Source organism: Glycine soja, chromosome 10 (genome assembly GCF_004193775.1).
Source record: "Glycine soja cultivar W05 chromosome 10, ASM419377v2, whole genome shotgun sequence".
Taxonomy (NCBI): domain Eukaryota; kingdom Viridiplantae; phylum Streptophyta; class Magnoliopsida; order Fabales; family Fabaceae; genus Glycine; species Glycine soja.
The window spans coordinates 47,408,054-47,434,353 of NC_041011.1; the positions used below are offsets into that span (position 1 = coordinate 47,408,054).

Consider the following 26,300-nt stretch of genomic DNA (forward strand, 5'->3'; position numbering starts at 1 on the left):
TGACAGACTCTTAGTGTGTGTATACATATAGCAGTAGCTTTTAGTAACAATACACAGTTGCTTCTCTTTTCTTCCTAACAAAATCCTTCGTAAATACGTGGAGCTGGTTGCTTATTCTCTAAGGTGCTATAATATGGTAGAGTGCATTAAGAAATGATTCTTTGGAGGAGAATTAAACCTCTGAATCTCTGATATTGTTCCTTATATGCTGGTCTTTTTCCACTACTTTCGGCCTATCTAATTTGAACTAAGGTGAGTTTTTTATATGCTGCCCATGTGGTTCATGTCATAAATTGGCAGGAGAAAAATTTGTACATATATATATAGGTTCTTCAACATGTTTTGGAAGTGGCATGTAGGTGGATCTGTCAATGACTCAATGAGCCTTGGATGCTCTCTATCTTTTCAATCTGCTTCATGTGTGTTACTGTTGTGTTATATATATATACAACATGGAGGATTTTTGCAGCATTGTTCTTGAGGAATGCTTATGCAGCCGCCATCATTTATGTTGGCCATTATGTTTTGTAGGCTTTATACTTTAGTTGATGGGGTCTCTGGGCTCTTTTGCTTTCTTTGTTCTAGTTTTGCATAAACATTGTATCGGACTTATTATTGCTGGACAGTGGCATTTCTTGTGGTACGGTTAAGTTTTTTTTTTCTTTCTTTCTTGCTTATGAAATTCTCTCTGTCTATAAAAAAAAATCCTTCACATATATATTGAAGTCAGAAACCTTCCCTACATTAAATTAAACATCATTTAACCAAATAGAAAACTTTAACCTTAAAAATGTGAGTAATTCATTATTATTTATTCAGCTAAAACTATTATTTAATCAAATATGAGTGCAAAATATATAGTTGTCCTCTAGACAAAAAGTATAAAATTAAAAAATATATATCAAATAAAAGTAAATTAAAAAAAAAGAAAAAACACTGTACATTGATAATATAAAATAATTTTATATTATCATTTCATCATAAATTATCATTTATGATAAATTTATTTATTTTTATAAAATTATATTAAAATTCATATTAATTGTCTTTTTTTACTATGATATTCCGGTGTAGAGTTTTTGGTTCTTAGGAGTAAGGGTATCAACCTGTTGGAATGCTTTTTTCGATCTTCTTACCCTTCCACGAACATCACTTTTGCCTAAAATAAATAAATTAAAACTACTATTTAACCAAAAATATGGTCATCAATGTCTTGCTTTTCCTTTTCTTCTATGATTTTGAATCCTTAAGAAAAATTATAAAGGATAAAGGTGTGAAAAGGAAATAGGGAGTCGCAAGTTAAGAGTATTTAATTTTGTTACATGACAAGTTAAGTATGTTTGAGAGTGATATTTTAAAAGGGAAAAAAAGAAAAGGAGGATAATTTATTTTATTAAGATAATCATATAATATTTGGATTAATAAACAAAAGATTAAGATTTTAAATTTATGCTAACCTATTATTATATTTCTTTATTTTTAACAAATAATTTAAATATACTTTTAGTCTCTCCAAATCTTTCAAGTTTCTTTATTTATTTTTTCTTCCATCAAGTTAATTAATTAATCGTTGGGCGTTGACGTGCTCAACATATCAGCAACTGTCACGTAAATTAGTAAGGTGATGATGATGTTTGTCGCATAATTAAATTATTATTATTAAATTATTTGACTGCAGCTGCAAAATTTCAAGTTGCGAAAAACACCAAATTCTCCATTGTGGGAGGTATTTCACCCAAAACACCATTATGAGACAAAGAGAGAACCAGGTTTCATTGAAATCAAACCATATTATATTGAGAGTTGAGACAATCTAAATTAATCTTATAATAATATTAGCCGTGTGTATAAATTCTCTTTAAAAAACCGTGGGTATAAATTTGATAATGCATAACAAAAACTATTTTAAAAAATTAGCATTAGCAAAACATCAACATTGTGCAGATAATAATTTGGCACACGCATCCACAGAAAGTCAAAGCTAGCACTGGTTTAGTAATAAACTGTGCGATTTTCAGTAGTTTCCTTAACGATGCATGGTATCTGCTTTTGATTTTGACGTACGTGTTCCAAGTCCTACCCCGGTGTTTGAGTGGTGGCTTTGAAATATTAATTTAATAAATATTTCATTGATAAAAAATAATTTAAATATGCTGCAGACACCTCATCTCATTGTTGATCGCTAAGCCGCATCAATATATTGATTAAAAGTTACATCTACTAGTTAAACATCATAAAATCTATTAACGTACTCAAAATTTTAAAAAAAACTAACCGGAACTAAATAAAAAATATTAATGGTGAATGCCTAATATATGTTGTAATTTTGTGACAATTCTTATTGGGTTTATGCTTTTTATTTTTAAACATTTTTCGAATTTCATTTTTAATTCATAAAAAATATGACCGGTCTCTTTTTCCCTATATTTTTCTTCTATTAGCATTTTCGGTCCCTACGCTACAATCAAATATCATTATTCGATCAGTGATAATGAACGACCACAATAACATTAACATGAGTTTAAAAAAATCAATTATCATGCAATTTTTTTTTCTTATTTAATTTCTTCATTCTCTGTTTCATTGAAGTCAAATATTCCTAAAATCTAGCTAGGTAAAAAATATCCCTAAAGTCTATTTCATTTCTCACTTATTTTATCTATCCTATTTCTCTCTTTTTTTTTTTTGCATTTTCATCCTCTTATTTTATTTTATTTCTTTTTTTTTATCAAATATACTGTAAATTTGATTCATAATCAAATAAAAAAGGAAAATTTGACCCAGAAAAAACAATAATCTCTCTCGTAATATACACTGTGGATTAACAAATGAATGTGACAGATAGGGGTAGGTCTCTCTTTGATCAACCAGCTGACTTATGATTAAAAAATAATACCTAATTATCATTACAGTAACTCAACTTGGGAAGAAAAATATATATATCCTGTGAATGGTACAAAATTACAATGGAACTTCCTTAATTGTAAAAGTTATAAATATATTAGCGTTGTCATGCATATAGACAACTTTGAAATTAAAATATACATCAAAATAGCAAACGTTAATCTCAGTACCAAATGGACGTTATTCCATGCAATTTCGAGGAAAGAGTGTTATGAAGGAAAAGTCAGCGCTCTTTTTTTTTTTAAACCAAAAATCACCGAAGGTTTCTCCAATGAACTATCCACCCTTGCAGTTGTCATGCATGTAGACCAATTCTGTATATAGAGTCATAGAGACGACTTTGAAATTAAAAGTCATAATTTCTAATAAACGTGTAGGAATTATATATATCACTTTCGTGAGTATCAAAAGTCATGGTTTTATTTATTTACCCTAAAGAAAAGTGATGGGCTTATTTGGAAAATAATCACGTGGGAGAGTTTTTTCCTGTGAACTTTCTTAGACTATATTTGGTGTAACTTGCAGGAAACTAATTTATAGTTTAAAATTAAAATTAATTAAAAGTTGAAAAACTATCGATAAATATATATATAATAAAATAATTTCTCACAAAAAAAAGTATATCATAATGTAAAGATAAATAAGTTTAAAATCATTAGCCTTTACAAACATATTCTAAAAAAGAATCATTTACTGTATATATCAGACTTTGAAGAATACAGATGAAACATGGGATATTTAGGAAAATTAGCGCCTTTTTCAACCCAATTAATAAACCAAAGCTTCACCAAAGTAGTCTTTATGTTTTTCATTAGTTCCCATTCCATTCTCAAGTTTTAAACTAAATTTCACCTCGCTTGTCTCAACGTTAAAATAATCACAAATTGGTTTCTGAATTTACAAAATGACATATACGTCGTTTTCTGTGTAAAAGCATCAAGAAAAATTAAATTAAATGCAAATGAGTGACTTTTTGTAAGGTTGGAGATTAGTGGAAGATTTTTAAAAATAAGGAACTAAAATATCCAACCCATACAATCTTGAGACAAATTAGGAGTCTACTCTTTAAACCCTGCTGCATGTGCACTGCATGTGCCCTTGCACCCCATCACGAACACCATTGGAATTAATTTTTAGGAAGTCCACATTTATATATGGAAGACTTAGTTGAATACAAGAATATAAATACTTGCAGTGGATTCTATCTATATCTTCCCATCATCAACACATCTTCTTGCGTTATCATGGGTGCCTCTCCACTGGGTATTAAACCCCTTTTACTTTCCTTATTATTATGTGCATTCATGTGTAGCAGTTTGAAGATTCATTGCAACGAGAAGGACATGAACAAACTCCTACGCTTCAAAAAAGGAGTCAGAGATCCTTCAGGCATGCTCTCCTCATGGCTCCCAAAATTAGATTGTTGTCGATGGACAGGAGTCAAGTGTGATAATATCACTGGCAGAGTTACACAGCTTAGTCTCCCATGTCACACAACTCAACCTGAAGTTGTTGCTTATCAAGAGAAAGACGACAAATCACACTGCCTAACAGGTGAATTCAGCCTTACCTTGCTGGAACTTGAATTTTTGAGCTACTTGGATTTCAGCAACAATGACTTCAAGTCTATCCAATACAGTCCAATGGGTAGCCACAAATGTGATGATGACTTGTCATGAGGTAACCTTCCCCATCTGTGTGGAAACTCCACCAACCTCCATTATCTTGATTTGTCACATAATTATGATCTGCTTGTCTATAATCTCCATTGGGTTTCCCGTCTTTCCTCATTGAAATATCTTAACCTTGGAGGTGTTCACCTTCCCAAGGAAATTGATTGGCTTCAATCAGTCACCATGCTCCCTTCTCTTTTAGAGTTAACCTTGGAGAATTGTCAACTTGAAAACATCTATCCATTTCTTCAGTATGCTAATTTTACTTCACTCCAAGTTTTAAATCTAGCTGGAAATGATTTTGTATCTGAGTTGCCTAGTTGGTTATTCAATCTTAGTTGTGACATCTCTCACATTGACCTTAGCCAAAATCGCATAAATAGCCAACTCCCTGAAAGATTTCCAAATTTTAGAAGTATTCAAACGTTGTTTTTATCTGATAATTATCTCAAAGGACCTATTCCAAATTGGCTTGGACAACTTGAAGAACTAAAAGAACTTGATCTTTCTCATAATTCTTTTTCTGGTCCAATCCCAGAAGGCTTGGGAAATCTATCATCCTTGATTAATCTGATACTTGAGTCAAATGAGTTGAATGGCAATCTTCCAGACAATCTCGGGCATCTCTTCAACTTGGAAACACTTGCAGTTTCAAAAAATTCCTTGACTGGAATTGTGTCTGAAAGAAATTTACGTTCATTAACAAATTTGAAGAGCTTTTCCTTGGGTTCACCTGCTCTGGTCTATGATTTTGATCCTGAATGGGTCCCTCCTTTTCAACTTGTAAGTATTTCATTGGGCTATGTGAGAGACAAACTTCCGGCATGGCTATTCACACAGAGTTCTCTAACTGATCTAAAGATTTTAGACTCAACTGCTTCATTTGAACCTCTTGACAAGTTTTGGAACTTTGCTACTCAACTTGAATATTTCGTTTTGGTAAACAACACAATCAATGGAGACATATCAAATGTGTTGCTAAGCTCAAAATTGGTTTGGTTAGATTCCAATAATTTAAGAGGTGGCATGCCTCGTATATCACCAGAAGTGCGTGTTTTGCGTATATATAATAACTCATTGTCTGGATCTATTTCTCCTCTCTTGTGTGACAACATGAAAAATAAAAGCAATTTAGTGTACTTGGGGATGGGTTATAATCATTTTTCTGGAGAACTCACAGATTGTTGGAATAATTGGAAATCATTGGTTCTTATTGATTTTGGATACAACAACCTAACAGGCAACATTCCTCACTCCATGGGCTCCTTGTCTAACCTTCGTTTTGTATATCTGGAAAGCAACAAGTTATTTGGGGAGGTACCTTTTTCACTAAAAAATTGCCAGAATCTTTGGATACTTGATATTGGTGACAATAATCTTTCTGGAGTTATACCAAGCTGGTGGGGTCAGAGTGTGAGAGGTCTTAAATTGAGATCCAATCAATTCAGTGGCAACATTCCCACACAGCTATGCCAACTTGGTTCCTTAATGGTGATGGATTTTGCAAGCAATAGATTATCAGGACCAATACCTAATTGCTTACATAACTTCACAGCCATGCTTTTTAGTAATGCTTCAACTTATAAAGTTGGCTTTACTGTTCAATCACCAGATTTCTCGGTAAGCATTGCATGTGGTATAAGGATGTTTATAAAAGGCAAAGAATTAAATCGTGTTTATTTGATGAATGACATTGATCTCTCGAATAACAACTTGTCTGGAAGTGTGCCTTTGGAGATTTATATGCTGACTGGATTACAATCCTTGAATTTGTCCCATAATCAATTAATGGGAACAATACCACAAGAGATAGGCAACTTGAAACAATTGGAGGCCATTGATCTCTCAAGAAATCAATTCTCGGGAGAAATTCCTGTGTCCTTGTCTGCCTTGCATTACCTTTCAGTCTTGAATTTGTCGTTCAACAATTTAATGGGCAAAATCCCATCAGGGACCCAACTTGGTTCAACAGACCTTAGCTATATTGGCAATTCTGACCTCTGTGGACCTCCGCTTACAAAGATATGCCCACAAGATGAAAAATCTCACAATATTACAAAACCCGTGAGAGAAGAAGATGATGATGATGATAAATCTGAAGTATATTCCTGGTTCTACATGGGCATGGGAATTGGATTTGCTGTAGGATTTTGGGGAGTTTTTGGAACCATTTTGTTCAACAGGAGATGTAGGCATGTTTATTTTAGATTTCTGCACCGAATGTACGACTTTGTGATTCGAAAGATGACCTCCATCTACTGAAATCTAAGAAATTGCAAATGTGGTACATACACCATCAACTTTTATATTTAATATATATATAATCATTTAAAATATCAGTAAATATAAATAAATTTACAATATTAGATTTCGTGCATACAAATGTTTGGATTATTTGAAATTTATCCTCACATGTATACAAATTGAGCCTGAGATAGAAATTTGTGAGTTATATTCAAACTCAAAAATAAATAACTCGATATTTATGCTTATATATATACTGACTCTGTGTATACTGCTAGTCCTTGATGTCCATGCTTCGACAAGTTACTTCACACAGAGCTTATTGCAAGAGGCTGCGAGATTCATTTGGTGTCCAAGATATATAAATAAAAAATGTGACTATAAGTCTAGGTTTTTATGAAGCTAGCTACTTAGCCTATTGCAAACGTTTTAATTTGTTCCATGGTATTTGTGTTGTGTGAACAGTTTGTAATGTTTCTTCATAATATTGTGTAAAATGAGATTAATGCCTTTATATATTCAGTGTAAAAGTGCTTTAAAAAGTTTGAAATGTTTTTTCATAATATTGTGTAAAATATATTTGAACATGCTTTTAGAATATTAAAAAAAGTTTAAATGGTTGTTCTCTATTTCTTTTTGCTTTTTATTTTTTTACTTTCATTGGGTAACATGATTGTTTAGTAACAACTTTAAAATAAAATAGTCTTAAGATGTTGATTGGGTAAAGTAAAATAGGATTTCACATTTGACATGTTGAAAAGTTGAACTCTCAATCGGTTGTTTAGGTGAAAAAAAAATATAAATCTTTTATAGATACATTTTGAATTCACAAAGCCAATTCCTTGTCTTGAATTAGACATCATTTTCTTACCTAAAATGGTGTATTTAATTAAGATTTTAAAAGATTTTTTTTACAAGAAAAAAGTCTTGTAGATTTTTAAAAAATTTAATTTGTAGGAATGTAATGACTTTTATAATTCTCTTAAAGACTTTTATGACTAGAATTTTATTGTTCGAATTTTAATAGATTTATAAATTAGGAAGTCATAAAATTTAAACAGATTTTATAGATTTAAAAGATTTTAGAGGACTCTAAGGATTTTAAGATGACCAAATATTTATAAACTAAGAATCATGAATTCTGTATTCATAGTTGTAAATTAACAGTAATTCACATAAATTTAAAATAAACATACATATGTAACCCTCTAAAAGTCAAACCAAAAAATGTTATACCCAAGCTACATAGCAAATACACATTTGGTATTAGACATGACAATAAGACGGGAACAAGTATTGTCTCCTCAGTCCCCGATCCTGACCCTCCAACATACCCGACTACTTGTATTTGTAGTACATTTATTTACAAAAATCATCAAGAAAAAAAATCTTAAATTATGTAACAATTATAAAAAGAATTAACAAATAACTAATAAAATTTTAATAATTTCATCATCGGGACGGGTACAGGAATGGGTATGGGACGGGTAGTGACATCCCCATCCTCGATCCCGACCCCGGTTTAAAAAGTTGGATAATCCCCGAACTCGAACCCGTATCGGATCAACTCGGGTATTCCCTATCAAAATCGGGACAGGTTTGGGCAGATCGGATTCGTGTTTCATTGTCATGTCTAGTTGATATATTTAGCCAAATGAAAAAAAAATACTTCTTCCTATATTGCATCAACATACAAGTTTGGTTAATTATAAATAAAGGGATGGATTTTTTTTTGGCATTAATAGCTATGAATTTGGCTTGGGTTAATATTGACATTGACACAAGTTTCTAACAATAATTATATATATTCACAGTTGAAATGAATTAGTGCTTATAGAAATTAAAAAAAAATTATTGCCCATAAATAATAATCAGAAATTAAAAAAAAAACTATTACCTTAACAATGTCACTGAAGATAATTATTATGTAAATTAGTGCTTATAGAATATTGGTTAAAAAAATGGAAAAATAATTATTATGTAAATTATAAGAGAGCATAAATAAGATTATGGACACTCATTATCATTATGCCTTCCAATAAAAAGATAGTAAGAAGTAAAATATGACGCAATGGTTATGTTCTCTTTGTTACCTTAATGTTTGAAATACTACATGTTATATGAAAGGGGGTAGTCAACAGCTAAAGGGAAGAACCGTTAACGTACTACAGTCAACGTGTTCTTCACACAGATTGGGGGCTCAATAATCAGAAATAGCCTAGAACAAATCATATACAATAACCCAGAAAAAAAAGGAGAAAACCTGAAAGCCGGAAAAAACGTGTGGGATTGGAATGTTGCTGCTTGTGTTAACAGAGAGACTATCAACGGAGAGTGGGAGAAAACAAGTCTGGGATGAGAAAAAAGTCTCACGAGATTGGATGAAATCGTTTCGTGGGTTTGATATTTATAGGAATAGCTAAAAAGTTACATTAAATCCATCCAAAATATAATCAATCGAAATTTGTATAATTTTAAATACTAAATGATTTTTTTAAGCGATAAAAAATCTCAATTGAACACTATCGTATTTCATTTTTTCTCTAAAACGAATCTTAATAGTTTTAATTAAATAACACATAATTTTTTTTATCTTTTAAACATCTTGATTGAAAATTATAAGATTTTTTTACATAAAAAAATATTTTAAAAATTTTTAAAATTCTAATTGAATACACCTTCTAAATTCTAGGTAGCAAAGAAAACTTTAACCTATAAAATTAATGTGAGACATTCATTATTCCGTTCAAAGTTGAAATTATTATTTAACCAAATATATGGTCATCAGCTTAAACTAAACCAACTAGGTCAACTCCAAGTTGGTTCATATGACAAAAAGGAACTTTTGAAATATTCATTAATCCAAAAAATATATAAGCTATTTGGATAAATAGAATAAAAAAATTGAGAGTTCAAGTCATTTTGCGCGAGTATGGAATTTGTTAACTCGAGACCAAACCAATTGCTTTTAGATTGGAACCTTTCTTACCCAACTACCCGAATCAAACCATTTTTGAGTTGACTGGTTTGAGATTACGAGTCATGCAAATTCCTACTTTTTTATGTGTAAACAAATTTAATAATATGCTTCAATTTTTATTATTGTATTGTACATGGTATGTAAAACAGTAGATTAAAAATTATTTGGATTTTGTTTAAATGAAAAGATTAAATAAAAGAAAAAGTTAAAAAGTAGAATATAATATAAGACATTAAAATTTTCATTTTAAAGAATCTTAAAAAATAAATCATTTAATGAGAAATTGCTTTTAATGATTGATTTATATTGTACTTATCTAAATTCGAAAGGAAAAGAATTAGTATTAATAAAAATAATTTTCTGATAGACAACTAAGAACTAAATTTACGTATGTAATATGAGACCAAACTGACTAGTGACAGTCAATTTTATTAGATTGAAGTTTTTACTCAGAAACAAGTATAAATTAGACATCCAAGCCCATTGCATAAATACGTATATCCTTCCTGCAGACTCAAAAACATACTGACAGTATAAGATCAGTTGGTAACTTTTATCTATCAATCAGTCAATCTAGAGAGAGAGAGTATACTACAACATAAAATCCAATGAAGTCACAAGAAAAAATGATGAAAAACTCCCAAGTTACAACGTGGTGCTATGATAAAGATGTTACTCGGACAGAGTTATCAGCTGATCCAGTCAAGAAAATGGGCAGGGTCGGATGCCAATCCACAGCAGTAATAGGAGCACCGTGCGGAAGTGTTCTCCATCCACTCAAATGACCATGAACCTGACACAAGACAACCAGACACAACAATTCCAGATAATTAACAAGATAACCGGAAATATTCAAAGCCAAAATTTACTGGGTGTAACAAGTCAAACCAATGTATGGATAATTATATAATTATAATCCCTAAAGGCAATGGTCTAATCACAATTCACCACGAATCATCAACCTGGTATATGGGTGCTCTAAATGAACTGGATGTTACCAAGAGTCTCCTCCCATTTGCATCTAATGCCATCTCATGTCTGCAATATTTTGAATCATTGAGGGGGTAACAGAACCTATGGAAGGCAAAAAAAAGGTCATGCTGTGAATTATTTCTTCAAACAAGTATAAAAACAAGGATAGGAGGAACCGGGATAAAAATGCTTTAGAAAGCAAGCCAAATACTCTAAATAAAATATTTACACTTATAATATTGGGACCCCACATCGACTAAAAAAAATATGGCCAATATAGTCATTATAAGACTCGGACAATCCTAACCTTCCAAACCAATTTTATATTATTGAGTTGTTAGACCCAAAGCCCAAATTGTTATTAGGATGTTATAATTCTGTATTAGGAAGTTATCTAGGATTAGGCATTTATATGTTGCATGATAGTTATATATAGGTTGTGTGACTAATTTGTAGAAGGCAATTAAGATGTTAGATTGGAATTTCTGGTATTTTGAAAGAGGAAATTCCTTGTTAGGGAGAAACCCTGTCTTTGTTGAAGTTTGTACTAAAATCTGGCCTAAAAAACCAGATTATTTCTATAATTTATTCATAAATAATGAAGTCTGTTTACTTCTTGAGTCTGATATGACAATCCTCTATTTCATGCATCAAATTTTCCTGCATTTGGCTAATAAAAACTATTTTGAGCCGCACAAAAGAAAAAAGAAACAGTGTACATCTAAGTGTAAGGTGTCAAACTAGAAATATACCTACTAGCTAGAGTCTCTCGACCACAGGATTTGACCTTGATTTTGCAAACTCCACTCAAAAATCTGACAACAAAGAATAAATTAATATAAGTGTACAACCCATTTCACAAGCTGAAATAACATTAAATTTATAATACTTGCCTTCCCATCAGAGCCCAGGCTAAAAATGCTAGTCTCATCTGGTCCAAACAGAATAGAACTGATGGAAGAATCATGTGCTGGCCAGCCAGTGATTTGTAGACCAGCAGACATGTCTTCGACTAGTTAAGGATGACATGATTGTCAAATCATGTGGCCACTGCTAGAACATTCTAAATACATTTATCTTTAAAAAAAATGCACCATTTTATTTCACTGAATAACCGACCCCAATAATCAGAGAATAACCGGGTCCAATAATAAGGAACCTCTAGAGTATAGAAAGCACAAGAAATCCCAGTAAATTGGCAACTCCAGCAAGGGAAGATATAACTTAATAAATGCAACCAATTGTTGAAATTGTGGGGATTTAAGTGTGATGGATATTATTGATAAATAATTAGAAACTAAAGAATTAAGAGAAATTAGAAAGAAATCAAATAACAATAGAAATATGGAAATATGACAATCAAATCAAATGTAATCGGAAATATGTTTAACAGCAACAAAATTACATTATATTTCACTTCACATATTAATCACTAAGTATATCAAACCAAGGAAACAATCAAATGAATAAAATTAAGGATACCAAACATGTGAATCATTCCATCAACGGCAGAAGCTGCCAAAATCTTTCCATTGTGATTAAAGCATAGAGAAGTAATTGCTGGTGGATCTTCTCCAAGAGGAAGGACTGTCTTTATGAAATCCAAAATTAAAAATAGCCATAAAACAACATAAACATAAAACATTTTATACAAAGAAGCACATACCATGGCTTTCCATGTCTTCATGTTCCACACAGTAAGTGAAGCAAAACCCAGGTTGTCAATATAGTTAGAACCAGCCCTATAAAGAAAGTAAGGCCCTCATATTCCTTGATAACATAATATTAACAAAAAATGAACGGTGAAGAACAGAAAGAATGTACATTGAAAGCATAATAAAAGGCAGGATACCCTGACTAATGATATTTAACCATAGTTCATCCTTATGTCCGAAATCAAAACAGCAAAACATACATATCATAATAAGACTAACATTTTATTAAAAGTTACAACAGAGGATCAAATCAATAAATTAAATTACTAGTTCAACAAAGAATTCAATATTTAGAAATTTAACAAATACCTTCCAGATGCTGCTACAGACACAAAAATAGGTTCCACAGGACTGCATGATAACTGCTAAATAATAGTGAATTAGTAGTGGAAAATCGGTCTAAAATTAACTTTGAATTAATTATTTAGCAGTTATTTATGCTTTAATTTGGAAAGATTTAATTAATTTTTGAATTTTGATTGCAGATGTGAAAAAGGGAGGTACAACAAGCAAAAAGGGACAAAAATAAAGAAAAAAAGAAGAAAATCAGAAGAAGCCCAAGTCCAGCAAGGCGCTAAGCGCAAGACACGCGCTGAGCGCAAGGTTTCGCACTCAGCGAGACTACGAAGGCCCAAGCCCAAGTTTGCACCTATAAATAAAAGGGTCAGCCTAGGAAAAAAAGAACACCACAGAACCCCCCTCTCCTACGGGTTTCATTTACTCCCTTTCTTTCACCCCCTCCTCTCATTGTAAAGCCCTCATGACCATGAGTGGCTAATCCCCCTAGCTAGGGCCTGGCAGGCCTAAAAAGCCAATGATGTATGGAGCATTTCAAGAGTTATCAATAAAAAGAGGAATTCCCTCCAGGTTCTTTATTTATTTACCGTTCTTTCTTTTTACATCCTGTATCTCTGAACTTGCTTTCTGTTAGGGTTTAGTCCACTCGGGAGAGGGTAAAGCCTAATAAGGGGTAAGGAATGAATACTTCAATCTGTTTTAAGGGTTAGGCCACTCGGGAGAGGGTAACGCTTAAGAGAACACTAAAAGGAGGAAATTATCGGGTTATCTTTTAGAGGGTTTTTCTTCCAGTATCTTTTATCTGCTTTTCTTTCTTGCTTATTCTGCATCTCGGACTTTGTTTTCTGTTAGTCTTTAGGCCACTCGAGAGAGGGTAAAGCCTAATTAGGGGTAAGGAATGAATGCGTGAATCGGTTTTAAGGGTTAGGCTACTCGGGAGAGGGTAACGCTTAATAGAACAATTAAAGAAAGAAATTATTGGGTTAGCATGACTTAATGCCCCAATGCCCATGCTTTAGCAAACATCTAGAATGTAATCCTAATGCATTTAGTTATTGAGTCTTCGCAAAGGGCATTTGGAAGATAGGTAATTAAGGTAGGCTTGTCATCGTGAGGCATCAGGGGCAAGTAGATGGATAGATGTGGGGCAGAATTAGTTCACTGGTATTGATAACAGACAAATCCTGAATCCATATATCTAGGCTGATTAGACTTGTTAGGTTTTAGCAATTTTATTATATAGGTTTTATTTCTCCTTTATTTGAATTTCGTAGAAGTAGTTCTCTTTATCATATCGCAATTTAAATATTTTATCTTCTATTTTGATCTTTCAATCTTTTATCTTTTCTTTTATCTTCTAATTTTACCTTTAAGTATCTTATCTTTTCTTTTCTCTTCTAAGTTTATCTTTAAATATCTTATCTTTTCTTTACTTTATCTTCTATCTTTCTTTATCTTTTATTTTAAATTCTTATCTCTTGCTTTTAAATTGGATTTGCATTAATCTAAGTACAAACAAAGTCGCTGTAGATTCGACACTCGAACTTCCGAGAACTTTACTACTTGTGACGATTTGGTACACTTGCCAATGAGTCAACACTGCACTTTATGTCCAATACACTATAAAACCACAAGTAGGAGAGTTAAAAAGGCAATACACAGAAACCTGGAAAATATACAAGGTTTAAATATGTTTCTGCGAATATAGCCCTTTTTGTTTTTAGTCCTTGCAATTATTTTATTTTTGATCCCTACAATATTCACCATCACTTGTTTTGGTCACTGCCACAACAGTATAGACTAAAAACAAAAACCTTTATATTTTATAGGGACCTAAAAGTAGGGACTAAAAACAAAAACTGCTATCTTTGTAGGAACCATAAACAAAAAATTGTTATATTTTGCAGGGACATAAAACTAAAAACAGATATATTTGCAAAGATGTAAAACATGTTAACAGCAAGTTCACGACAGGGACCAAAAACAACAAACATTGCAAGTTATAAAAAAATTATAGGGACTAAAAACAAAAACTACTATATTTGCATGGACCTTCAACATATTTAGGCCAATATATAATTAGGAAATACCTTGGAAATGCTTCGGTTGTGTTGAGGTCACAGACAACTCTCTTCGCATCCACATTCCATGCCTTAATGCACCCATCGGATGTACCTATAAGAAGCTTTGAGTCCAGGCTTTCAATGAAGCTCAAGAAGCTCTGATCAAAGTTCTATATGAGCAGTGAGTACCACTTGGTTGCCTTGCATTGGATCTCTCTGCTCTTTGCTTGATGACTGCTGAATGGATAGTTAAATAAGAAAATTCAATGTTTTCTAAATTTTCTATATTATTTTACTCAGGATGACAAAAGGCACTTGAATTTGGCTTTTGATTTTGTTCTTAATAGCTGGGTTGTTATTTCTGCAGATTCAAGGATCACAGAAGATGCAGTTACATGATAGCCAATGCACTGGATGAGGATGGTAAATTCACTGCTGCTCAAGTCTCTCGAAAACTTAAGCAGCTTGGTTTATCTCTTCCTCAGAAGAGTTCTGGAGGCAAAATGCACCCAAAGGATGCAGATCTCATGGATCTTTCAAATGATAGGATGGATGAATCTGATGATGAGACATTGGTAACATTGATAAAAAGGTAATGATGTGTTTGGTCTGTAGTTTTACAGACCTGGGGCATTAATACTTCTGCCTGTTTGCAAAATAATATTCACTCATTGCCATGTGTAACTTCTTCCAAAATGCCATATATTGTTTTAAATTTTATACATAAATATATGCTTTAGCTGAATTTCAATACTTTGTCAAATGCAATTTTATTGAGCTGTCTAGATGGATGAGTCTTTCCTAGCTCTCCTCCCTTTAACTATTGTTTAATGTTTATATAAGTTTAGGAAGAAAATGGAGAATGACAAATTATCAAGGGGACAGTTACATGGACAAATCAGTGAGGATAGATTGTCAACAGATGATTCTGATGATGAAATGCTCAGCTCTGTTCTCAAGTAATGTTTCTTTGCCTTTCCGTTTATAGGATCGCCACTTTACTGATCATGATAGTATCATAAATGTATGTCAGGAATTTAGTTTGAGCTGGTGATTCTTCCGGCTCCTGCTTCTATCTGCTTTGACTTGAAAAAAAAATGATGGATTTGTCTCATATGTCAACAATTTTTGTTTTATTTTGAATTAACTATCTTTTATTCCATACTTTCACTTTTCTTTTCTTGGATATTGTTGATTGATGATAATAAATGCGCATATGAGGAATTTAGTATGAACTGTTTATTTTTTTATGTGAAATCTTGTTTCAATGTTAGTTAAGTTTGTATGTAAGGATAGGTTCCTATCTGGTTTAATTTCTTAAAATTAATTACCCATTGCCTATAACTCTTTATCACTTGTAGTTTTAGTTTTATATTCCAGCACTGTTCACACCAGATTTAATTTTCTTTGTAATGGTACAATTTATGGATGTAGAAGAACTAGAAGATCCTCTCTTAAATCAAAGCAAGTTGAGCTTGAAAATATCCAAATTCAGGAGAGCATAATGGGCGATGATTCTTTCAATGAAGGCAAAACAGATGTTTTGGAAAGGTATGCCTTTGTAATCACTATCATTTTTATTTTTGGTAATAGACTTTTATTTAGTGAACAATGTTGTCAATGAGATTCATTTTTGCTGTTATAGACTAATGGCACACTTTTACCACTTAGTTGGAAAAGACTTCTGGTTGCAATAGCACACTTTTGCTAGTTTGATTATTTAGGCTGACAATTGAGTTTATTAACATTCCTGGGTGTTTAATCTATTTGTTGAACTATAAATTGTAGTAACAATTATAGTTATTCAGATGTAAATAAGAATCAAGGGGTGCTTCTCCTAAACTAACACAACAATTGGCTTTATGGAAATAAAGATAATTTTTTTGGTGGTAGATATGATTGCAAAGGAGTATTCGAGTCAGTCACCTAGGTTTTTAGTCTCCTTCGGGGATCTGTTGGCACTGATAAGTGAGCTGCCCCCTCTCCCAATAATTTTTTTTCTGTTGGTGTGCAGTCAGGATTTGAACCCTTGATCACATGCTTAAGAGACCCAAGCTCGGTGTAGCACTTGGTGTACAAAACACAAGTTATTACTATATTTTTCTGTTTAATTGTAGTGGGGTCAAGCAGATTGTGTCTGAAGAGATGTCTTAGTTGATAAATAGTATATTCTGTCTATTTTCTTATCTAACGTAATGTAGTAATATCTATAAAGCAGAGTGGAATTAGAAATATATCGATACAGTTATCTCGGCCTTTTCTATGGACTAATTTGATTTCTTTGGTGGTTGAATTGAATTTGTACTGGCAGGGATAATCGTGTTGATTCTATGAATTCCTCCCAAATAGAACATCAGCAAATGGATGACTTAGCAGATTCAGAAGATGAAGTGGCTGTTAGTGCATTTCCTGACAATGCCAGATCTAGAAGGCAGCTGAGAATGGTGATTGATCCTGAGGATGATGACTGAAGGAAAAAGCATGATTAGGGTCCAGGTTTCTTTATTTTTGCATATATTTTCTACTAAACTGAAGGAGAAAGCATTGATTAGTGAGTGTCGCAAAGACAAGATATCAGGAATTTTACAAGTTTCAACCCTTATTACAATATATCAGTTCTATATTTATAGAGTATAATTATGTGTAACTGTTATAAACTTTCATTAAATCTTGGTCGTCGATGACTTTAGTCTTTAATTTTTATTATCGATAGCTTTGTCTTTTTACCGTGGAAGACTTTGGTATTCGATCTCTACCATTGATGATTTTGTCTTTAATCTTCATTGTCGATGACTTTAATCTTCTATCTCTACTTTTGTCTTTGATGTTCACTATCAATAGCTTTATTTTTTAGGTAAAATTGTAAATTTTGTCCTCCTATTTTATTCAATCATGCAATTTTGGTCCCTAGCCCAGAATTGAACATTGACTATTGCAAAGAAATGCTTACCGTCACGTGTCACGTTCTTATTGGATGATGTCTGTAACGTGTCATGTTCTGATTGGGCAATGACAACAATGCATTTCATTTTCATGAAGTTGACATCCAATTAGAATATAACATGTGATCGTCACCATCCAATAAGAACGTGACATGTGACAGTCAACATTTATTTGTAACAATCAACATTCAATTTTGGACTTGAGGGCAAGATTGCTTGATTGGATAAGATAGGAGGACAAAATTCGTAAATAATTTTAAAGGATAATCAAAATTGAAATTAGAGACAATTAGGGGGACCAAAAATATAATTTTACCTATTTTTTTTATCTTCATTAATATATGATCTTCATTTTTACCAAAATAACAATTTTCAATACAATGGAAAAATAATTTTATTAACATCTATAATAGTGGAAAATATAATTTACATCACCAGCTACAGCTAGCAGCCTAGCACAGTATTCAGCATATATGTGCGTCGACCTGGTCTTTCTTGCTTTGGTCAGAGGGCAGACGCGCGTATTCCCATAATTTTGAATTTTTTTATACTTATTGATCGTCATTGACATAGTAACTCAAAAATTGAGTAAATAGAAATTTTGATCTTTGATCATTTTCTAAATTAGTTTCTATCCTTTTGAAAAATAAAAAATAATCTCTATTTTTCCATAAGTGTTACAAAATGGTCATTGTCGTTAAATTCGAAAGTAATCTCGTTAAAGAGGTGTATTATTGGTAATCTTAGTGCCACCCAGACTATCCAACTTTGCTTCCTCTTCTCTCTGGTCACTCTCTCTTCTTCTTATTCTTCTTCATCAAATTTGCCTTTGCCATCTTGAACAACATTTGGTTGACCACCAATTTCTTTCTCCCACAACTCATGTTCAATCAGTTCATTAGAACTTTGCTTAGGCAACAAACACAACTCCCCTAGAACCAAGCAAAGACCCGTGTAGTCCCTACTTACCGTGACCTCCAAGTTGCCCAGAAAATCAAATTGCGGTTTGACTAACATATCCTAAATGCATTTCCTTACATCCACCACATCTGGCCGGTTTCCTGGATTGACATCCAAACATTTACAAAGAATCTGCCTTAGTGACAGATATTCAGAGCCTAGTTTGTCTTCCAAAACAGAACTAACTTTCTCCACCCAGCATGCATAACTAGCAGAGCTATCACCGTCATTCTCTTCCTTCATTTCCAAGGTATTCCAAGGCAGCGCATTTCCAATAAGAAGCCGCAGCAGTACACAAGCCAATGACCATACATCCGAGCCATACCCAGTTGGATATCTCGAATGCCCACTATCCGGAGCAGTGCCCCTCTTGTGCAACAACCCATACAAAACCTCAGGGCTTGCAAAAACCTCATTTTCCAAGCAATCCTTACACATTGCTTCTTCTTCGTGTTCAACGGAAACAACATTCACAAACTTCCTTGCCAGCATCAATGCCTCATTCAAATCAACACAAATCCCACCAAGCTCATCAAAAGAGAAACAAGAAAGCCCCAAACAGCCAGCAACCAACCCTTCCAAATGCAAAGCAACCACAGCTTCACATATACCCTTCCCAATCATTAAAAAACTAAAAATCCCACCTTTATCCAACTCCAAACCACCCTCACTCACAGCAAGAAACCCATTTCCCAATTCACCAAACTTGTTCAAAAAATTACATCTTTGCCTCTCACACACCATATACAGAGGCCCTTCCACCCTTTCACTCCACAAACCATAAACCCTACACATCCTCCCCTGCCTCACGGAAGCTTCTAGAATCTACGCCAACTCCTCCTTCACACCCTCGTTCAACCCCTCCAAACACTTAATCACCCATGCGACATAACTAAACCTAAACTTGGAACGATCCCGAGGAGGGAAACAAACAATGGGAGCAAGACTTACACTACGGTTAACTCCGAAGCAACCCCTACCCTTGGTCGAACTGAACCAGCCAATACAATGATCGTCCGTTAAAACGGCGTCGTGCGGGAGAATCCAATCCTTCTATGTAACATAAAACTCATGGGACGAGAAGGGAGGGTGATAGTAACAAGAATTGGTTGTGGAGCGTTGATTCGATATCTGGGAATGATCAGAGGAAGAGGAAGGGGAAGGGGAGTGTTAGAGGGAGAGTCTGAGGAGGTCAATGTTTTTGGGGAGAGAGGAAGGGCCTTGTTGAGAAGGGTACTTCACGAGTTGGCTGCAGGCGGGGCACCGAATAGTGTCCTGGTACCGCTGCGGAAGCTCCGCGAGGCAAGCTTCGCAGACGGAGTGTCCACATGATAAGACACGAGGAATTGCGTCGCGCTCGTCGAAGGATTGAAGAAATACCGGGCACTCCGGCGACTCCATCGCCGGCGGTGATAACCAGAGCAAGTAACTAAGGTCGAGGCAACACCCCAAACAAATGACTCTCAAACGGCGTCGTTTGTTAAGCAGAGGAAGAGAGAGAGTGAGGGGATTGAAGGGTACTGAAGCCAGGAAAGAAGAGGTCGTTGCCACATGGGTGCTTCCATGAATAAAGACTTGTGATACACATATGACATATGACTTATGATTAATCGTAAAAATTAAATTTTGATGGTAAAAACTTATTTATACAACAGATAAGACTATTTTTTACATTTCAATAGAGATTATATTTTACATTTCAATAGATTAATTTACAAAATATTAAAAACCAAAATACTTATTCACTCTTCAATTATTCGTCAAAAGAAGAAATGAAATAGTCATTTTTTGTGTCCGCGTGTCTGAGAGAGAATACATCAGCATTGCTTTTGAATTGGAAAATAAAACCCACAAATTCTACCGGATTTTGTGACCTTCTTGATGTGCCGAGGAAATTATACTCGGGGTATTTGCAATTCGAGGTGGATGAATTTTGACGAAAAGTAAAAACATTCAATTTAATCATAAAGAAATATTGCCGTTTAAATCGGATTGGTTATTTCGATTTTTATCTTTTTTTTATTTTATTTTTTTTATAAGCGACAACAGTACTTTATTGACAATCAACCAACATATGAATTTTCATTAATTAAAATAAGAAGAAAGTCCCAAACCAATTCATAAAAAAATTGTGACTTTTTTATACTATTTAAGAGACCTTTTTTCCCGTCTAGACCGGCTTGAACCCAAGATTTTTTTGTTAAATAGAAAATAATCTTACATCAATTAATTCATGGATTTGATGGATTTTTAATTATTATTATTATTATTATTATTATTATTATTATTATTTAAGAGACTACACTTATTAAATAAAAGGTCAAATACATAGTAAATAAAAATTCATTTTCATAATAAAACTGCCTGATGTAAATTCATAATTTTACAGGACCATTTTGGGAAAGTTCTAATGTTCTATCGTGACTCCTGTAGGTATATTAATGAAATAGGTGGATCACAATTCGGAATTTGAAATACAGATGCACCAGGGGATATTCAGGAAATTTCCCATATTTTTCAACCCAATAAATAAAAAAAACTTTACTAAATTAATCTTTGTTTTTTTTAATCAGTCCCCAAGTATTAAGTTAATGATTCTACTACGTAAATAATTAATGTATTGATATTAAAATTAAATTATTTGAATATTATTCAAGTTTAATATTTAAAGAAAAGAACTCAGGAAATACTTTACTTACCTTTTCTTTGAATTTCAAATTAGTCAAAATCTTTTCTTTTTCCTGAGAATGATTAAGACAAAAAAAATGTATTTTTTGTCTTTTGATGATAGAGCAGTTTCTATGTCACAAATCTTGATCTCAAAATAATCAAGTTTTCATTAAGCAATGACTTTACAAAATTACATTTATGATTTTTTTTGGTTTTTATGTAAACTGACAATAAAATATAAAACAAAATAGACTAAAGTTGAACGACTTTTTGTAAAGAAGATTAGGAATAGACTAAAGATGGTCCTTGTACTTTCACATTCGAGAAAATTTTAACTTAAATTAAAAAATATAAGTTGATTGTCAGTTTTAAAGAGCTCCTTTTAAATTAAAATTGTTTGATAATTTAAAAAAGTAATTTTATTTAGAACTAATTACCTCTTTGGCAATGATGGAGAGAATCAATTTTATCACACGGTGAACCTCAATTAAAAATATGAAGAATAAAATTGCACAAACAGGGATCAAAATTATATCTGAGTTTTTTTTTTTTTATTCTAGTAACTGATTCAAACTTTCAAGCGCACTGCATGTGCCTTTGTCCTTTGAATTATTCCACGAAGATACAGATTTTCCACAAGGTCCACTCGAGTCAATGGAAGACTGACTTCAAAACAGGATTTAATTAATCACAATTATAAGTTTTTGATATGTATTATTTTCCACAAAGTCCACTCGCGTCAACGGAAGACTGACTTCAGCCATATAAATAGCTGCAGTGGATAGTATCTCTTCCCACCATCAACACATCTTCTTGCATAATTAATCATGGATGCCTCTCCCTCAAGTATGAAACTTCTTAAATTCCTTTTACTTTGCTTGCTATGTACAATGTTGTTCTACTCTGTCATGTGCAGTTCCAAGATTCATTGCAATGAGAAGGACATGAACACACTCCTACGCTTCAAAACAGGAGTCACAGATCCTTCAGGTGTGCTCTCCTCATGGTTTCCAAAATTAGATTGTTGTCAATGGACTGGAGTCAAGTGTGATAACATCACTGGAAGAGTTACACATCTTAATCTCCCTTGTCACACAACTCAACCTAAAGTTGTTGCTTTGGATGAGAAGGATGACAAATCACACTGCCTAACTGGTGAATTCAGCCTAACTTTACTTGAACTTGAATTTTTGTGGTACTTGGATTTTAGCAACAATGACTTCAAGTCTATCCAATACAATTCAATGGGTAGTCAAAAATGTGATCAGTTGTCAAGAGGTAACCTTCCTCATCTTTGTCGGAACTCCACCAACCTCCGTTTACTTGATTTATCATTGAATTATGATCTTCTTGTCGATAATCTCCATTGGATTTCCCGTCTTTCCTCATTGCAATATCTTAGCCTTGAAGGTGTCCATCTTCACAAGGAAATTGATTGGCTTCAATCAGTCACCATGCTCCCTTCACTTATAGAGTTGCACTTGCAGAGGTGTCAACTTGAAAACATCTATCCATTTCTTCAGTATGCTAATTTTACCTCACTTCAAGCTCTAAAGCTGTCTGGCAATGATTTTGAATCTGAGTTGCCTAGTTGGTTATTCAATCTTAGTTGTGACATCTCTTACATTGACCTTAGCCAAAATAAGATACATAGCCAACTACCTAAAACATTGCCAAATCTTAGAAGAGTTAAGTTCTTGACTTTATCTCAAAATTATCTCAAAGGACCCATTCCAAATTGGTTAGGACAACTTGAACAACTACAAGGACTTGATCTTTCTCATAATTTTTTTTCTGGTCCAATCCCTGCAAGTTTGGGAAATTTATCTTCTTTGACAACTTTGGTACTCGATTCAAATGAGTTGAATGAAAATCTTCCAGACAATCTCTGGCATCTCTTCAACTTGGAAAGACTTTCAATTTTAAAAAATTCCTTGACTGGAATTGTGTCTGAAAGAAATTTACTTTCTTTTTCAAAATTGAGATGGTTTGCCATGAGTTCCCCTGGCCTGATCTTTGATTTTGATCCTGAATGGGTCCCTCCTTTTCAACTTCAACATCTTACATTGGGCTATGTGAGAGACAAACTTCCTGCATGGCTATTCACACAGAGTTCTCTAAAATATCTAATCATTGAAGATTCAACTGCTTCATTTGAACCTCTTGACAAGTTTTGGAACTTTGCTACTCAACTTAAATTTTTCAATCTGGTAAACAACACTATCAACGGGGACATATCAAATGTGTTGCTGAGTTCGGAACATGTTTGGTTAGCTTCCAATAATTTAAGAGGTGGGATGCCTCGTATATCACCAGATGTGGTTGCTTTAACTTTATATAATAATTCATTGTCTGGATCCATTTCTCCTCTCTTGTGTGACAGCATGAAAAATAAAAGCAATTTAGTGCATCTGGACATGGGTTATAACCATTTAACGGGAGAACTCACAGATTGTTGGAATGATTGGAAATCGTTGGTTCATATTGATTTAGGTTACAACAACCTAACAGGCAAGATTCCTCACTCAATGGGCTCCTTGTCTAATCTTCGTTTTCTGTATCTGGAAAGCAACAAGTTCTTTGGAGAGGTACCTTTTTCACTAAATAACTGCAAGAATCTTTGGATACTTGATCTTGGTCACAATAATCTTTCTGGAGTTATACCAAACTGGTTGGGTCAGAGTGTGAGAGGTCTTAAATTGAGATCCAATCAATTCAGTGGCAACATTCCCACACAGCTATGCCAACTTGGTTCCTTAATGGTGATGGATTTTGCAAGCAATAGATTATCAGGACCAATACCTAATTGCTTACATAACTTCACAGCCATGCTTTTTAGTAATGCTTCAACCCTTAAAGTCGGCTTTATAGTTCACTTACCAGGTTTTCCATTAATCATAACATGTGGTATTACGATGCTTATAAAAGGGAACGAGTTAGAATATATGAATTTCATGAATGTGATTGATCTCTCAAATAACATCTTGTCTGGAAGTGTGCCTCTAGAGATATATATGCTCACTGGACTACAGTCCTTGAATTTGTCCCATAATCAATTACTGGGAACAATACCACAAGAGATAGGCAACTTGAAACAATTGGAGGCCATTGATCTCTCAAGAAATCAATTCTCGGGAGAAATTCCAGAGTCCATGGCTGTCTTGCATTATCTTTCGGTCTTGAATCTGTCATTAAACAATTTTGTGGGGGAAATCCCAACAGGGACCCAACTTGGTTCCACAAACCTTAGCTATATCGGCAATCCTCACCTCTGTGGAGCTCCACTTACAAAGATATGCCCACAAGACGAAAAGTCCAACAACACAAAACATGCAGGAGAAGAAGATGATGATGATAAATCTGAACTATACTCCTGGTTCTATATGGGCCTGGGAATTGGATTTGCCGTGGGATTTTTGGGAGTTTTGGGCGCCATTTTCTTCAACCGGAGATGCAGGCATGCTTATTTTCGATTTCTGCACCGAATGTATGACTTTGTGATCCAAAAGATGAACTCCATCTATTGAAATCTTAAGTAATTGCAACTGTGGCAGTGGTACGTAAAGGATCTAATTTATTCAGATATAAACTGAATCAAATTTATATACATCTTTTGTTTAAATTCAAATATACTATATATTCACTCTCTGAAAAGTAAGTATTTTAATTTTTTTCTCTCTTTGATCCAACATACTCACATAACACACATATATAATAACTCTAGTCGCATTGTACTCTGCAGGTTCTTGATGTCCGTGCTTCTACACGTTACTTGATACAGACGTTTTTGAAAGAGGCCACAATATTGTGTTATTCGGAATATAGAAATAAAATTGTGACTTGTACGTTCAAGCTTTTATGAAGTTACTTAACGCTTAGGTAAAAGCTTCTATTTGCTCTATGGAATTTGTGTTTTGTAAAGTGTGAACAGTTTGTAATGTTTTTTATGATATTATGTAGACTATTTTGAAGATACGGTTTAAGGATATTCAAAAAGAAAGTTGGAATAGTCATTCTCTATTTGTAACTTCATTTCCCTCTTTCCATTTTTCATTTGCAGCGTATGATTATTTAACAATAACATTATGGTAGCTTTAAGAGATTGGTTGAGAGTTGAGTAAAGTAAAATAGGATTTCACATTTGATACATTAAATATTTGGACCCTAGTCATTCAAATTTTTGAAGTGGAGTAAATGTACATATGATCATAGGATGGGCCTTAGGTCCAAAAGAAATAAAATTAAGCAGTCCAAAGATTAATTTTATTGGATAGAGTTAGGTTATTTTAATCATATGATATTTTGTTATTTTTGTATTTTCTTTTTATTCTCTAGAGTATGACACTTGTAGGGTCATTATTTAGTTGTTGACAACAATTAGGTTATATAAGTGTACGTATTTCTCCTAGCCTATGAAGATGAATGAAAAATCAGAATTAATGTTCCTTTTATCTTCATAATAGCTCTCTTTAATGACAGACTCTTAGTGTGTGTATACATATAGCAGTAGCTTTTAGTAACAATACACAGTTGCTTCTCTTTTCTTCCTAACAAAATCCTTCGTAAATACGTGGAGCTGGTTGCTTATTCTCTAAGGTGCTATAATATGGTAGAGTGCATTAAGAAATGATTCTTTGGAGGAGAATTAAACCTCTGAATCTCTGATATTGTTCCTTATATGCTGGCCTTTTTCCACTACTTTCGGCCTATCTAATTTGGACTAAGGTGAGTTTTTTATATGCTGCCCATGTGGTTCATGTCATAAATTGGCAGGAGAAAAATTTGTACATACATATATAGGTTCTTCAACATGTTTTGGAAGTGGCATGTAGGTGGATCTGTCAATGACTCAATGAGCCTTGGATGCTCTCTATCTTTTC

General features: G+C 33.3%; 4 protein-coding genes and 1 long non-coding RNA gene across 5 annotated transcripts; 3 read left to right on the forward strand and 2 right to left on the reverse strand.

Moving 5' to 3' along the window:
- The first annotated feature begins 4,760 nt into the window (after positions 1 to 4,760).
- LOC114371817 (receptor-like protein EIX2) lies at positions 4,761 to 6,839 on the forward strand. Its single transcript, XM_028329144.1, has one exon. The coding sequence runs from the start codon at positions 4,761 to 4,763 to the stop codon at positions 6,837 to 6,839; it is 2,079 nt and encodes a 692-aa protein (XP_028184945.1).
- Positions 6,840 to 10,261: 3,422 nt separating this feature from the next.
- On the reverse strand, positions 10,262 to 10,897 carry LOC114371164. The gene is made up of 2 exons (XR_003658023.1): positions 10,764 to 10,897; positions 10,262 to 10,594 (listed from the first exon to the last, which is right to left on the reverse strand). It is a non-coding gene; the product is annotated as an uncharacterized LOC114371164 (long non-coding RNA).
- Positions 10,898 to 11,528: 631 nt separating this feature from the next.
- LOC114371818 (WD repeat-containing protein 91-like) lies at positions 11,529 to 12,525 on the reverse strand. The gene is made up of 4 exons (XM_028329145.1): positions 12,440 to 12,525; positions 12,256 to 12,364; positions 11,667 to 11,779; positions 11,529 to 11,588 (listed from the first exon to the last, which is right to left on the reverse strand). Exons 1-4 carry the CDS (start codon positions 12,458 to 12,460, stop codon positions 11,529 to 11,531), a joined length of 303 nt encoding a protein of 100 aa, XP_028184946.1. The 5' UTR covers positions 12,461 to 12,525.
- Positions 12,526 to 14,897: 2,372 nt separating this feature from the next.
- LOC114371162 lies at positions 14,898 to 17,469 on the forward strand. Its single transcript, XM_028328599.1, has 5 exons — positions 14,898 to 15,029; positions 15,216 to 15,440; positions 15,697 to 15,807; positions 16,283 to 16,399; positions 17,160 to 17,469. The coding sequence occupies exons 2-5, from the start codon at positions 15,244 to 15,246 to the stop codon at positions 17,317 to 17,319; spliced, it is 585 nt and encodes a 194-aa protein (XP_028184400.1). The 5' UTR covers positions 14,898 to 15,029; positions 15,216 to 15,243; the 3' UTR covers positions 17,320 to 17,469.
- Positions 17,470 to 22,178: 4,709 nt separating this feature from the next.
- Positions 22,179 to 25,433, forward strand: LOC114369191 (receptor-like protein EIX2). Its single transcript, XM_028326384.1, has 2 exons — positions 22,179 to 24,976; positions 25,163 to 25,433. The coding sequence occupies exon 1, from the start codon at positions 22,248 to 22,250 to the stop codon at positions 24,945 to 24,947; it is 2,700 nt and encodes an 899-aa protein (XP_028182185.1). The 5' UTR covers positions 22,179 to 22,247; the 3' UTR covers positions 24,948 to 24,976; positions 25,163 to 25,433.
- Positions 25,434 to 26,300: the final 867 nt, after the last annotated feature.

What these genes read in the sequence shown, in the direction of transcription:
- LOC114371817 (XM_028329144.1), top strand. Translation starts at nt 4,761, where the DNA reads ATGCTCCCTTCTCTTTTAGAGTTAACCTTGGAGAATTGTCAACTTGAA.
- LOC114371818 (XM_028329145.1), bottom strand. Translation starts at nt 12,460, where the DNA reads ATGAAGACATGGAAAGCCATG. An exon ending in TGAAGACATGGAAAGCCATG is followed by an intron (nt 12,365 to 12,439) that starts GTATGTGCTTCT and finishes GATTTCATAAAG; the next exon opens with ACAGTCCTTCCTCTTGGAGA. An exon ending in TGGAATGATTCACATGTTTG is followed by an intron (nt 11,780 to 12,255) that starts GTATCCTTAATT and finishes AACTAGTCGAAG; the next exon opens with ACATGTCTGCTGGTCTACAA.
- LOC114371162 (XM_028328599.1), top strand. Translation starts at nt 15,244, where the DNA reads ATGATAGCCAATGCACTGGATGAGGATGGTAAATTCACTGCTGCTCAA. An exon ending in ATGCTCAGCTCTGTTCTCAA is followed by an intron (nt 15,808 to 16,282) that starts GTAATGTTTCTT and finishes TTATGGATGTAG; the next exon opens with AAGAACTAGAAGATCCTCTC. An exon ending in AAAACAGATGTTTTGGAAAG is followed by an intron (nt 16,400 to 17,159) that starts GTATGCCTTTGT and finishes TTGTACTGGCAG; the next exon opens with GGATAATCGTGTTGATTCTA.
- LOC114369191 (XM_028326384.1), top strand. Translation starts at nt 22,248, where the DNA reads ATGGATGCCTCTCCCTCAAGTATGAAACTTCTTAAATTCCTTTTACTT.